The sequence below is a fragment of the Thamnophis sirtalis genome, unplaced genomic scaffold (assembly GCF_051295495.1).
Source record: "Thamnophis sirtalis isolate CommonGarterSnake01/CBP01778 unplaced genomic scaffold, rThaSir2_p1.2 scaffold_8, whole genome shotgun sequence".
Taxonomy (NCBI): Eukaryota; Metazoa; Chordata; class Lepidosauria; order Squamata; family Natricidae; genus Thamnophis; species Thamnophis sirtalis.
In genome coordinates this window covers 8,786,276-8,800,426 of record NW_028261388.1, presented here as the reverse complement: position 1 = coordinate 8,800,426, position 14,151 = coordinate 8,786,276, and the positions used below count along the sequence as shown (strand labels likewise).

Sequence of the window (14,151 nt, the reverse complement as noted above, 5' to 3'; positions counted from 1 at the left end):
TTATTTATTCTTCAAGCCCAACCAACAAGGTCCCCTCCTAACCCCCTTATTCTATGTTCTTCATTCTTCCAGGCATTAACTAACAGCCCCACATCTTATACTATTTCTATTTTGAGGGTATTTGTGTTGTACCAATCTTGGGGTTCTTCAAACGATTTCAGCAGATTTCAAAAGTCTCAGGCAAACGCATGAAGTACTTCCTCTCTGTGGGCACCACCAGCTGCTCTTCTGGTTTCTGGTGCGCAGATGCACAGCTGGTCTTCGTGGGTGCCGGAGCGCCAGAAAACAGCCTAAAATGCCCCCTCCCCCAAACAGCCAAAAACCATGCTGTTTTTTGGGTCATTTGCAGGCCAAAAACAGCCCTAAAAACAGCCTGTAAATCACCCTGAAAACAGCCCGAAAAACAGCCAAAAAACAGACATGCGCATGCTGGCCAGCTGGTCTTTGGGTTTCCGGTGCTGTGGTGCACGCATGTTACGGTTTGGGCACTAGGTGCCGAAAAGGTTCACCATCACTGCTCTATTGCTTACATAAGAAATATTGTGAGCCGTGGTGGCACAGTGGTTAGAATGCATTACGTCTGCTGACTGCCGGCTGCCTGCAGTTCGATCCTGACTGTCTTAAGGTTGACTCGGTCTTCCATCCTTCTGAGGTGGGTAGAATGAGGAGGACCGAGACTATTGGGGGCAGCCTGCTGACTCTGTAAACCGCTTAGAGAGGGCTGAAAACACCGCGAAGCGGTATATAAGCTTAAGCGCTATTGCTATTGGTCAGGGAGATTCACCACTCACCTTTACCATTCAAATTTTCTGCTCATCTAGCAATTGATAATGCATCCCTTCCTGTACCACACAATTGGCTGTGACAATTTTTTAGGGCAGCCATCTGATTTAAATAACCTTTTTGAACCACACCAAAAGGCCAGAAGCAGATTCAAAAAGATTTGACAAAACTAGATGCAAAGTCTACGGAGGAGGTGGGGAAGTAAAAGATAATACTGAACAAACATAATCAATAGTCTCTTAAAAGGCCGACGCATGATTTCGTTCTCCAATAAAGATAATAAACACAATCAGCCCTGTTAGTTCACAGTAACAACCGGAACGTAAGTGCAAATTATGATTGCAATATTATTTTCACATTAGAAAGAGAGAGGTACTCTACGGTATGATATGATATAGATTCCGCCCCGCCCCCCAGCCCTCCTTTTCCACTTTCGGTTCCATTCGTTTAGTCTGAATGGCAATTCTGAAAAAATTTCTTAGGATCCAAATAAAATGTTATGCTTCTGTCCTGTGAATGCAGCATCATCGTTCCAGTGAGTGAAGTAATACTGGTTAATTTGTGTGCATGTTCAAATCATATAATAGATAGGGGTGGGGGATTAGTTTCAGATAAATTAAATCTAGTTCCAAGCAATCTCTCTCTCTCTCTCTCTCTTTCTGGTACGTTTGATCACAGATATTTCAGCTTTTAAGATATCGCACAGATCTGAGTAGTTGGTGGTTTTTTTCTTTTAATCTCTCAAATGCTTTGAAAGTCATTCCCTGCAGTTCGCGTGCAGCTATATGACTAAGGTGGCTGTTAAAGCAGAAATCAGATAATCCATCAAGGCAAGTGGCTTTGTGCAATGACCAGCTTTCACATTGTCACCGGCTGATCAGAAAAATCAGCTAACACAATCTGTAAGAAGTAGGTATTGTTCTTAACACGTTTTTCCGTTCTACTTTAGCCGCTGAATTTAAGGTCTTGAGTTCACGTTGAACGTTACCGGAAAGCAACATTCAAGTTGATAAAAATCAAGACGACTGTGTGTTCAGTGGCATGTTATTCACTTTCTGAAGAATCTTGTCAGAACAGTGTCAATTTTTTTCTTCTTCAATTCATGGATGCAAAAACTGAAAACTGCTACATTCCTCTTGAAAAGTCCAAATGTCTGACTCCCACCCTTTAAAAAAAAAAAAAAAATCTCTCGGTGTGCAACTGGTATTGGAGAGTTGACGCTCTCAGAAGTATTCAAAGCGAAAGTTGGATATAAACAGTGCAGTTATATAAATAAAGTACCGATATTGCCTTTTTAAACAATTGCCAAGAGCCATAATAATCTTCTTTTTTTTAAAAAAAAAAAATCCATCTAAAAGAAAATCTTTTCCACTAGAATCTGACCTGCAACTATAGCATACATATACATATATGTTTTACGTCTCTTTTATTTCTAAATGTAAAAATATCATTTTTCTTTTTTTTTCTTTAAAAAAAAAAACCCCTACTTACTGGAATGAGTCAGCGTGAACTGTGGATGTATATCTTTTTTTAAACCACATTTGGACATTTTTTTTTTAAAAAAATCTTTTTCATATATTAATCCGTTGATATATAATGCAATTTAAAATAAAATAAAAAACAAAAATCTACCAGGTTGTGTCAACCAGCCACAGTGATCCAGAGTTTCTATCTAAGAAGGAAAGTAGAATTAAGCCACACCTTTTAACGGTGTCTCAGTATTTTGATTGTATAATATAACTCACTGAAACAATACTGATGTGGAACACACAAGCTCCTTTCATCTATTTGACTGTTAAGTTAATTAACTCTTTAGGACAGCTGGTGGTAAGACAGAATCATAAACAGACGTTATCACTGCCAAGACTTTTGAATAGGTCTTTCTGGTGGGACAGCTGTGTATCTTGGGTCGAGTAGTGGAATGAAATCTTTAAAATGCATAGATGCTTCGGTACCAAATGCATCCAATACTTTTCTGTTCATGATACCAAATCTAAAAAAAAAAAATGAAAGATCCAAAATTAATGTACAATATAACTCAGGGGATGAAGCAACATGAAACAGGAATTATGAACTCCGTGGCATGAATTTAACTTTCTTCTTTTAAAGCGGCAAACTTTTAAGAAATTAAAACTATGTTCATCCCACTGAAAAACAACCATGAAATAATACATTTGTTAAAAAGAATCATGCAATGATGTATAAAGAAAAATATAATAAACATGCTATGATGATACACTGCTAGGGTAAAATGATAAGAAACGGCAAAAATATTTTCAAATAAACCCGATCAAAATGTTCCTTATATTAGGTCTTGGTGAGAATTTGTATCCTGTTAAAGGCCTTCAAAAATTTCACCTGTTTGATATACTTTTCTCCAATGTTTCAAACAAACTATTTTATTAGACTTCTTACATACAGTAGAACCTCTGGTCATGAACGGTTCTGACCATTACCAAGTCGGGTTTTTACCAAAACATTCACATTTTTTTGTCACAGCTGATTTTACTTTCTACACCATTTTTTTTTTTTTTTTGTAAGCGCCAAATTTTCAAAATTAGGTTCGGGTTACGACCAAAGTTCTGGAATGAATCACGTGAAGTGCTAATACCACTTTATAAGGCCTTGGTAAGGCCACACTTGGAGTATGGCATCCAATTTCGGTCTCCACAATGTAAAAAAGATGTTGAGACTCTAGAAAGAGTACAAAGATAGGCAACAAAGATGATTAGGGGACTGGAGACTAAAACATAGGAAGAATGCTTACAGGAACTGGGTATGTCTAGTTTAATGAAAAGAAGGACTAAGGGAGACATGATAGCAGTGTTCCAATATCTCAGGGGCTGCCACAAAGAAGAGGGAGTCAAGCTATTCTCCAAAGCACCTGAGTGTAGAACAAGAAGCAGTGGGTGGAAACTAATCAAGGAGAGAAGCAACTTAGAACTGAGGAGAAATTTCCTGACAGTTAGAACAATTAATCAGTGGAACAACTTGCCTCCAGAAGTTGTGAATGCTCCAGTTTTTAAGAAGAGATTGGATAACCATTTGTCTGAAGTGGTGTAGGGTTTCCTGCCTATGCAGCGGATTGGACCAGAGGTTCTACAGTAAGACTAACTAACTTTCAGTGAATGTTTTTTCTGTTAGCCAAGTAGATGAGAAACGGTTGCAATCTGAAATATTATTCTACTTCTCTTTGGGACTAATGAAGGTTAAAAAAAACACACATGCAAACTAAAATTGTGGTAATATTGACATATTTTGTCTGAATCACTGGTTTTTTTTGGGGGGGGGGCACAACTACAAACCGTATGTACTAAAGGGACAATTTTGTTCATGAAAACTGTTCAGCAAAACTAGGAATCTTAGGAGAAAACCCAGCCTTCATGTAAGTTTTGTACTCCTAGAATGTTTTTCATTTTTTTAAAAAAAAATCACGTTCATTGACCATCTCTTTATTTAATACAAAAAGCTTTCAAAATTCCTTTTAAAAAAAAGTCTTGTACCCACCATGTTTCTTACAGAAATGGACAATGGTAATAATCACCCAGACCCAAAGGTGCTTTTTCCAAAAAGTAACTGGACTTTCGGGGGGGTGGGGGTGGAAAAGGTTTCATTTCTCATTCAAGAAACTTCCCCCAAAGTCCAGTTGCCTTTTGGAAAAAGCACCTTTGGGACAATCATGATTTGGATGATTGAGAATCTCCATAGACATATGACCACTGAAAGTGACTCACCTTCCTTTTGTTAATCGCAATAGGAATTTCCAGTATGAAGGTCGCAGGTTCTGGACTTCCATCACAGCCTAAAACGAAAAACTCTGGCTTTAACTTGGGAATTGAATTCAATATTTTGCTTACAGTCACCCCATTCCATTAGACTCTGAGCAACTTAGGAAGGATGGAAGGCTGAGTCAACCTTCAGCTGGTGAGATAGATGGCTGCCCACATAATAAGGTCCTATGCCAGAAAGGACTTCATAGGTGCATGAACCATGGTGGTGCAGTGGTTAGAGTTGCAGTACTGCAGTCAGTTCTGCTGGCTCCCAGACGCCTGCAATTTGGCAGTTCAAATCTCACCAGGCTCAAGGTTGGCTCAGCCTTCCATCCTTCCGAGGTGGGTAAAATGAGGATCCAGATTATTGGGGGCAAGAGGCTGACACTGTAAACCGCTTAGAGAGGGCTGTAAAGCACTGTAAAGCGGTATATAAGTCTCGAAGTGCTATCACTATCTTGAATTGCACTCAGAAGCCTACTGGCAATCACTGAACTTGTGTACCTGTCAGCCTCTGCTTTGCTGCTGCTTCGGCTGCCATTGAAACGGGGAGGGGGGGGCATGGTATTTGGGAAGGGAATCATTATGTGCTGGAGGAAGATTCTAGATGCTGCCTGACCATCTCATTGCGCAGGGAGTTTCCCGCCAAGGTTAACTGACCAGCATTCCATCCTGGTGATGTTTTTTGAAGATATCTCCCACCTGACAGTTGGGTGAATTATTATTGGACTATGGAGTGGGGTGCCAAGGGGAGGGGATTGAGTTCTACATGATATTATTTGCTTTCGCGCCTAATTAACCAGATTCAGCTTTGCTTCGCTACTTTTCGTTTGTAATTAGTAAAAGTAGACTTAATTTCAAGCAAATGGAGTTGAGTGGTTTCTTTCCTGATTATTAAATGAAGTAGTATCTGACAGTATCAGTGCTTGCCAGTAAACAAGGGCATCAAATGAAAGGCCTACGACAACTCACCACGGCTGTTTTGCCACTGCCAACTTGCTGCGTCCAATTCGCACTGGGGAGCACTGGGTTGGGTAAGACATTCTTATAAATAATACCACTAATCCACTGTCTCTCACAAAAGATCAAAAGATTTGGCTCGGACACAAAGCATTTGCACTATTATGCTAGATCTGCTTCTCGGGTGTTAAATCATACTGTCGCTGAATAAAATATACAGAGCTCAAACGTTAGCGGTTTCTTCCAAATTCACTGATATATGCTACCTTACAATGGGTGAGCTGTGTAACCTGAAAGTAACCAGCTATAACTGTGTGCCACATTTTTAGGGCATGCGTGTGGAATAAGCTCACCCAAGGTGATGGTGCAAACAGATATGGTGGAGTCCTTGGTGCTCTCTTTGCTTGGTGGTTTCCTTGCAGCTGTCAACCCTGAAGCTGGCCTGACTAGGGCCATTTTGAGACTTCAGTACTGACACACTGGGGAAAAGGGATAGGGAGGGGGGGAATAGAGATAGTTGGTGTGTAGTAGTCAAAACAAAATACTTTCTCTTGAGAACCAAGGACATTCCTGCAGGTGTCCGGAAGGAGGAGGTCTGATGTCACCTAGCAACTGGACAGTATCCTGATTGAAACATGTGACTTTGAGAAAGTGACAAACTTTTACTTTTAATTAGCGGGGAAACCGCAGGAATATTCAGGGTTGGTTTTCAGCAGTCGGTGCCAATATGACATATCCAATAAACCTATTCTTTGAGGAAATTGTCTGCCTCGAGTTTTGTTTACTATGGGAATGCTAATTGGAACCCTGACAGCAGGCATTTCATAGCCAAATTAGGTAACATCGTCCGTGCACTGACAATGTTACCTAGTTTGCTAATGAAATGTCTGGAAAGAAGCCACCAAGCACAGAGAGCACCAACGACGTCTCAATTCAATCCTGAACTACAAATATTTTCCTCTTATCAATGAAGTTGTTTGGGCTTTTGGAAGATGCCCCTGTTGGGGTCCCCTAGCGGCCTGTGGAACTGGCAGCAGAGTCGGACAGCGAGGAGGTTGGGGAGGAACATGGGCCAGTCCTGGAGTCTGGGGAAGGCTCGGGATCTGTGTCGGAGGCAGAGAGGGGCGTTTTGGGAGTTATGTGCTGCCTCCGGAACTTCCAGAGTTGGAAAGCAGCAAGGCAGAGGAACAGGCTCCCCCTGCGCAGAGCTGCCAGAAGGCAACAACAATTAAGACAGAAGGGATGACTCGGGAGTAAGGCTTGGAGGTGATTGGCCCCTGCCATAGGACATAAAGGAGAAGCAAAGGCACGTGAGCCTTTGCAGGAAGCAACTTGGTTCATGCTGGTCAGTTTACTTTCTGAAGCTCCGTTTTGACTCTTTGCTCCATGTGGCCTTGCCAAACTAATTGCCAGTTAAGTCTTTGGCAGCGTTTCATGGAAGATAAAGGTGGGTGCTTATCAGCCTTATCCCGAAGGTCTTTGGCAGCCTACTGTAGCACTCTTTCCAACTATCTGGGACTCATTACGGGCTGTGAATGAACACAACTTACAGCCTTTGAAATAAAAACAAGGTTTTGGGGTCTAAGTGTCTGCTTTTTACTGTATCAGGAAGGCTAGGTCAGAAAAGTCCCCCAGAAATGGCAGGTTTGATCACCTCTAGCAGCCTGAAAATATTAACAAACTTCTTAAAGTGAAATAAGAGTCAAGCAGCCGTCGTATGAATGAATGTCTAGCTCGGACAAACTGCCCTACAGCCTTTGACTTTACTTAATCAGCATCATTAACAAAACATAAACAAAAGAGTTCGGACCTAAAGAACAAAAATCTTACAGCTTGGAAGCAGATGGCGGTGGAGACAGCGTAGATAATAGTATCTGCATGAGGAAAATAAGGAACCTTTCCAGCTTCAATGCCTTTGAAATACATAGTCTATAAAATTAAAAAGAAAACACAAACAAACAAAAGAATCAAGGAAGCAAGGGAATGAGTTTCCAAAAAGGCCAATGATGCAAGGCTGGGCACCAGAAAAATGACCCATACAGCGAGTCAACCCTTGCAAAGCTTTTTTAAAAAGCAGCAGTGGAATCAATTGGGTATATCCCCCCCCCTCCCCAATGGCCATATGAATGGTTGGTTCATTCATAGTTAATGAGGATCATTGTTGAACCAGGGGTCTCCACCTGGGTACTTGAGAGACCGCCTGCTGCCAATTACCTCCAATAGACCTATTAGATCCCACAGACTAGGCCTCCTCCGAATTCCATCTACCGGCCAATGCCGATTGGCTACCACCCGGAGGAGGGCCTTCTCTGTGGCTGCTCCGGCCCTCTGGAATGAGCTCCCCGTGGAGATTCGGACCCTCACCACCCTTCAGGCTTTCCGCAAAGCCCTTAAAACCTGGCTGTTCCGACAGGCCTGGGGCTGACGAGTTCCCGTCCCCGCTCGAATTGTGTGCTTGTTGATTGTTTTTAAATTGTTGTAGTTGTTTGTCCGTTGTTTTCCTCCTGTTTGTATCCCCCCCCCTTACTTTGGTTTGTGAGCCACCCTGAGTCCCTTTGGGAATAGGGCGGCATAGAAATGCAATAAATCAAATCAAATCAAATCAATCCAACTGTGGCAACTTTAAGACTTGTGGACTTCAACTCCCAGTGATCACATGACCCTGGGACACTGCAACCGTCATAAATATGAATCAGTTGCCAAGTATCCGAATTTTGATCATGCAACCATGGGGAGGTTGCGAAGATTGTTAAGTGTGTGAAATAGTCATCAGTCACTTTTTTCAGTGCATTTGTAATGAACAGAAGAGAACAGAACAGGGAATAGAATGGAATAAGGAATAGCATAGCATAGCATAGAACAGAAAATAGCATAGAATAGGAATAGAACAGAACAGAATAAGGAATAGAATACAATAAGGAATAGCATAGCATAACATAGAACAGAAAATAGAATAGAACAAAAAAGAATAAAGAATAGCATAGCATAGTATACAACAAATAGCATAGAATAGGAATAGAATAGAATAGGAACAGAACAGAATAGAATAAGGAATAGAACGGAATAAGGAATAGCATAGCATAGAATAGAGCAGATAGAATTGGAATAGCATAGAACAGAACAAGGAATAGAACAGAATAAGGAATAGCATAGGATAGAACAGAAAATAGCATAGAATAGGAATAGAATAGAATAAGGAATAGAATACAATAAGGAATAGCATAGTATACAACAGAAAATAGCATAGAATAGGAATAGAACAGAATAGAATAAGGAATACAACGGAATAAGGAATAGCATAGCATAGCATAGCATAGAATAGAGCAGAAAATAGCATAGAATAGGAATAGGAATAGAACAGAATAAGGAACAGAACAGAATAAGGAATAGCATAGCATAGAATAGAGCAGAAAATAGCATAGACTAGGAATAGGAACAGGAACAGGAACAAGAATAGAATAGGAATAGGAATAGAACAGAACAGAATAGAATAAGGAATGGAATAGAATAAGGAATAGCATAGACTAGGAATAGGAACAGGAACAAGAATAGAATAGGAATAGAACAGAACAGAATAGAATAAGGAATGGAATAGAATAAGGAATAGCATAGACTAGGAATAGGAACAGGAACAGGAACAAGAATAGAATAGAATAGGAATAGAACAGAATAGAATAAGGAATGGAATAGAATAAGGAATAGCATAGCATAGAACAGAAAATAGCATAGAATATGAATAGAATAGAACACAACAGAACCGAATATAGAATAGAATAAAATGCAGAAAAAATGTAGAACAGAAGAGAACAAAATTCTTTATTGGCCAATTGTAATTAGACGCACAAGGAATTTGTCTCTGGTGCATAAACTCTCAGTATACGTGCAAAACAACAAAGTAATAATAATGGATTTAAAACTCTCAAGAGTTCATCTAAGAAGCAGCTCTACAGACCAGCTAAGATCTGGATCCTAATATTTTTGAAAGCTGCTTTCTACTCATCTAGAAAATCCATGGTTTTAGGCAGCTTGACCCGGCGTATCACTGGATGAAACTAATTCTGCCATTCCTGAAGAAAAGATATTCTGACAGCACAAAGAGGCTTACCTCTACTAGTTTGGAAGCCAGGTACATTGAAATAGTTGTGCTTCTATAAAACATCATTGACAAGCCTGCTAGGGACCCTGTGTGATTAAAAGAAAGAAAGAAAGAAAACAAATTAGCCAAATTCTGGATACTGGACCGCATGAGATTTTATTGCAGAGTTCGCAAATAAATGGAGAGAAAGCTGGATTGAAAAAGGTTTATCTAGTTCATCCTGTCTCAACTTGATGTCACTGAGATATCTTTGCACATGGAAGGTTTATAAAGAGCTCAGGTACCTGAGGTAAAACGGATCAGCCTTCCCTTTCCAATTTGCTCCACAGAACCATGTTGGAGAAGGCTAATACATCCCTGTGACTGTCAGAAGTCACTTAAAGCTTGATGCTCTATCTGTCTACTCCCATTTTGAAGCCACTGCAAATTAGGTACCATATTTTTCGGAGTATAAGACGCACTGGAATATAAGACGCACCGGAGTATAAGACACACCGGAGCAGAAGATACACCAAGATTTGGAAGAGGCAATTTTTAAAAAAAAGTTTTTGCACTCTGCAGACCTCCCAAAAATGGCCCGTTTGACGTTTTTTGTCAAAAAAGGGGGCATGCATAGCCTTTAAAGAAACGGCCCGTTTTTCACTCATTTTTGCCCTCCTCAGCCCCAGGAGCACTCTGAAAACTTCCTAAAGGCTATGCACGGCCATTTTGGTGAAGGGGGCGGGGTTTCAGGAGGCAAAAAATGCTGTATTCAGTGTATAAGATGTACCCAGGTTTTCAGCTTCTTTTTTGAGGGAAAAAGGTGCGTCTTATACTCTGAAAAATATGGTATATCACATCACCAGTAGCAAATCACACTTCAGTCATGCACTGTGTGAAGAAGTAATTCCTTCACTTAGTTTTAAATCTTTCATCATTCAGCTTCATTGGATGAATGCTGATTTTTAACACCAGGAAAAGATATCACAATGATCAGCATATCCCCCAATCAGCTATTCAACTAATATATTCAAACTTGTAGCCGTTCTACCCTAAGTCCCTTCTTTCTTAGTCAACTTTTTAAAAAATTCCTGTACAAGTTCTCTTGGGGTTCCTTCCCACGCTCGCCGCCTCCTGCACCTCAAAAATAATAAAACCTCCCCGAAAATAAGGCCAAGTGCTTATTTCGGGGGGGGGTCAAAAGAAAATAAGACCCTGTCTTATTTTCAGGGAAACACGGTAGCTTTGGGAATCTGAGAGAGACTGTTGGGAGGAAATGTAGATTTACCTGCAAAGAGTGCGTGTACTTCATCGTCCAGGTTCCGTATCCATCGTAGGAAACAGCTGGTACCCTGCATTTTTAAAGTAATCATGGCAACATTTTTGTCATTGCAACCCAATAATTTAGTAACCAAGATCCCAATAACAGACTTAGAATTTAATCAAGCCAAGAAAATTGCTGATTATGGCTTCAGGTTTGGTCACTATTTTATAGCTACCCTGTGCTATGACTTATAAAATAAAATAAACACTGTATTTGGATATATGTTAAAGGCTGTTCAAGAGGAGAAAGCTTCCGCCAAATTCAAAGGTATAGGAGTGTTTGCATATGTGCAAATGTAGATGTTCTTCCCTTCTTATTCAGACTTTATTCAGTCATTTAATAATTAGCAAACTGTTGTCTTAAACATCCTCCTCACACAAAGAACCCTATATATTTATCTCCTTTAAACTTCTGTTATGGAGATTTTGCTTCACCAATACATTTAGGCATTGCATATAAAACTGTACATAGTAACATCTTACCCCTAAATGACTTTTTTAGTTTTAACACTAACAGTAAACTTAATGTACAGTAGATCGCTTTAAACTTGACTACAAAGAAATTATATTTTTGTAACTGAGCTGTCAAAGTCTGGAATTCAGGATTCAGTTGTCTCAGCTACTGACTTTCACAGTTTTATTTCTAATTTAACTTCTGTGAACCTCACCCCATATTTCATAAGGGGGAGCCTGTAAGAGCACTAAGGTGCTTATGGCCCCTATCACATTTTAATGGTTTTCATTCTGCTCGTTCAAATTTGTAATTCTTGTTTGACAAATAACTGTAAATAAATAAATAAACATCAGACAGGTAGCTAAGTTTGGTCCGGTGGTTAAGGTGCTGGCCTGGAACAGGAGATTGTGAGTTCTAGTCCCACTTTAGGCATGAAAACCAGCTGGGTGACATTGGGTCAGTCACTCCTTCTCAGCCCAACCCACCTCACAGGGTTGTTGTTTTGAGGACAGCAGGAGAAGGAAGGAATATTAGGCATGTTTGCTGCCTTGAATTACTTTTACAAATAACAAAAGTGGGATGTAAATGGATAGGTAATCCCATCGTACATATGTGCTAGTCGTTTCCGACTCTAGGGGGCGGTGTTCATCTCAAAGCTAAAGAGCCAGCACTGTCCAAATGTCTCCATATCGTGTGGCTGGATAGATAGATGATAGATAGATAGATAGATAGATAGATAGATAGATAGATAGATAGATAGATAGACAGACAGACAGACAGACAGACAGACAGACAGACAGACAGACAGACACAGAGAGAGAGGGAGGGAGGGAGGGAGGGAGGGAGGGAGGGAGGGAGGGAGAAAGATGAGACAGAGCGAAGATAGATATAGATAGATAGATAGATAGATAGATAGATAGATAGATAGATAGATAGATAGATACATACATACATACATACATACAAAGACAGACAAAGAGAGAGAGAGAGAAAGAGAAAGAGAGAGAGAGAGAGAGAGATGAGACAGAGTGAAGATAGAGAGCAAAAATAGATATAGATATAGATAGATAGATAGATAGATAGATAGATAGATAGATAGATAGATAGATAGATAGATAGATAGATAGATAGATAGATAGATACATACATACATACATACATACAAAGACAGACTGAGAGAGAGATGAGACAGAGCGAAGATAGATAGAGGGCGAAGATAGATGATAGATAGATAGATAGATAGATAGATAGATAGATAGATAGATAGATAGATAGATAGATAGATAGAGCGAAGATAGCTAGATAGATGATAGATAACTAATAACATTAATTCATTAAAGTTTAATTTAAAATATTAGAGGTGGTTTTATAATAACCACGTAACCAATCTTCCATTCTAAACTTCCATTCCATGATAATACTGACCTTTTATTTTTTTAACCCTCACATTTTTGCCATTCATTTTCTGCCCTTGTTTTTCCCTCCTGGCTTACCGAGTAATGGAATGTTATAAAGACTTAAGGTCAGAGAAAGCGAAATCATGTGAATTTCCACCTTGCCCCTATTAGGGAGGTTACGAATTTCTGACAGAAACCCACCAATTTTCCTCTAATGCTCATTAAGGAGCATTATGTCTTTTTATCCATAGATAGATAGCATAACTCTAGAATGCCTCGAGCAAATTCAACCAAACTTCGTACACAGATGACTTACTCTCTGGAGAAAAATACTGGGGGGGGGGGGGAAGACAACCCTTAAATCCGCTTGGGTTTTGTGATCTGTTAAGATGCAGCGTATTGTGCCTTTAAATGGCTTCTACTGTACTGCCGTAAAATGGCTTCTACTGTACAGCGCAGTGAAGTTGCTATGGTAATGGCTTCACAGTACTCCACAAGGGGACTCCCTCTGGTAAGGGGGAAAATCCAACATTAGGAATTACGTTTGGTCCGGATATTTTCCCCCTATAAATAAATACCCGGGCAATGCCGGATTATTGGCTAGTTAGGTTAAAAAAATAACAAGGTTGGTTAATGCCACTGTATTTCCCCACATGTAAATAACATGTTTAATTTAGCTTCAAGAGATACTCTGCTTCAGAGCAATAAAGGGATTTTTAAGCTAAAGAGTTGCAACGGCGGCAGCAGCTGCTGAGGCCAGATGAGGAGCTTAGCATCATCACCTTCTAATTTTTCAGCCGTTTTGAAACTTACTTTGTATATGCTGACAAATGACCCAAGGAAAGCTCCAAGCTGGAAGTTTTCTTTGTTGTAGAAAAGCGAGAGAAGCCGGGATGGTTGTGTAAACAGATGTCGGAACGCGGATGGGATGCGAAGGCAGCACTGGATCAGGTATCCGACGCTAAACATCCTAATGAAGCCCTAGAAAAGATATTAAGAATGTGCCATGAGAGAGAGAGGGAGAAAAACAGTCTTGGGAACTCTGCTCACAAGGAATAATAGGTGGCGTTAACAGAGAATCAAGGTCAGGTGAAGGCTTAATACCACTTTATAATGCCTTGGTGAGGCCACACTTGGAATACTACATCCAGTTTTGGTCACTACGATGTAAAAAAAAAAGATGGCGAGACTCTAGAACCGTGATGGCAAACCTGTTGCGGTCCGCCGGGGGCTGGCAGCGCCCGAGTCTAGGGAAGGCTCGGACGAGGGTGTCGGAGGCAGAGAGGGGGCCAAGGACATCTGGTAGTGATGTGGTGCCTCCAGAGCCTCTGGAGTCTGACATCGGGGAGGCAGAACAGCGTGAGCCTGTTCCCAGGGTGTGCATGCGCA

At 40.4% G+C, this 14,151-nt stretch overlaps 1 protein-coding gene across 1 annotated transcript in view; it reads right to left on the bottom strand.

The window, feature by feature from the left end:
• Positions 1–325: 325 nt before the first annotated feature.
• Positions 326–14,151, bottom strand: part of TMEM135 (transmembrane protein 135) — a 177,313-nt gene continuing 163,487 nt past the window's right edge. The window contains exons 10-15 of the mRNA XM_087721069.1: positions 13,576–13,743; positions 10,877–10,940; positions 9,619–9,695; positions 7,344–7,442; positions 4,518–4,585; positions 326–2,776 (exon numbers count right to left, since the gene is read on the bottom strand). Of these exons, the coding sequence (XP_087577195.1) occupies positions 2,638–2,776; positions 4,518–4,585; positions 7,344–7,442; positions 9,619–9,695; positions 10,877–10,940; positions 13,576–13,743 (615 nt within the window). The 3' untranslated portion in view covers positions 326–2,637. The remainder of the gene's footprint in view (positions 2,777–4,517; positions 4,586–7,343; positions 7,443–9,618; positions 9,696–10,876; positions 10,941–13,575; positions 13,744–14,151) is intronic.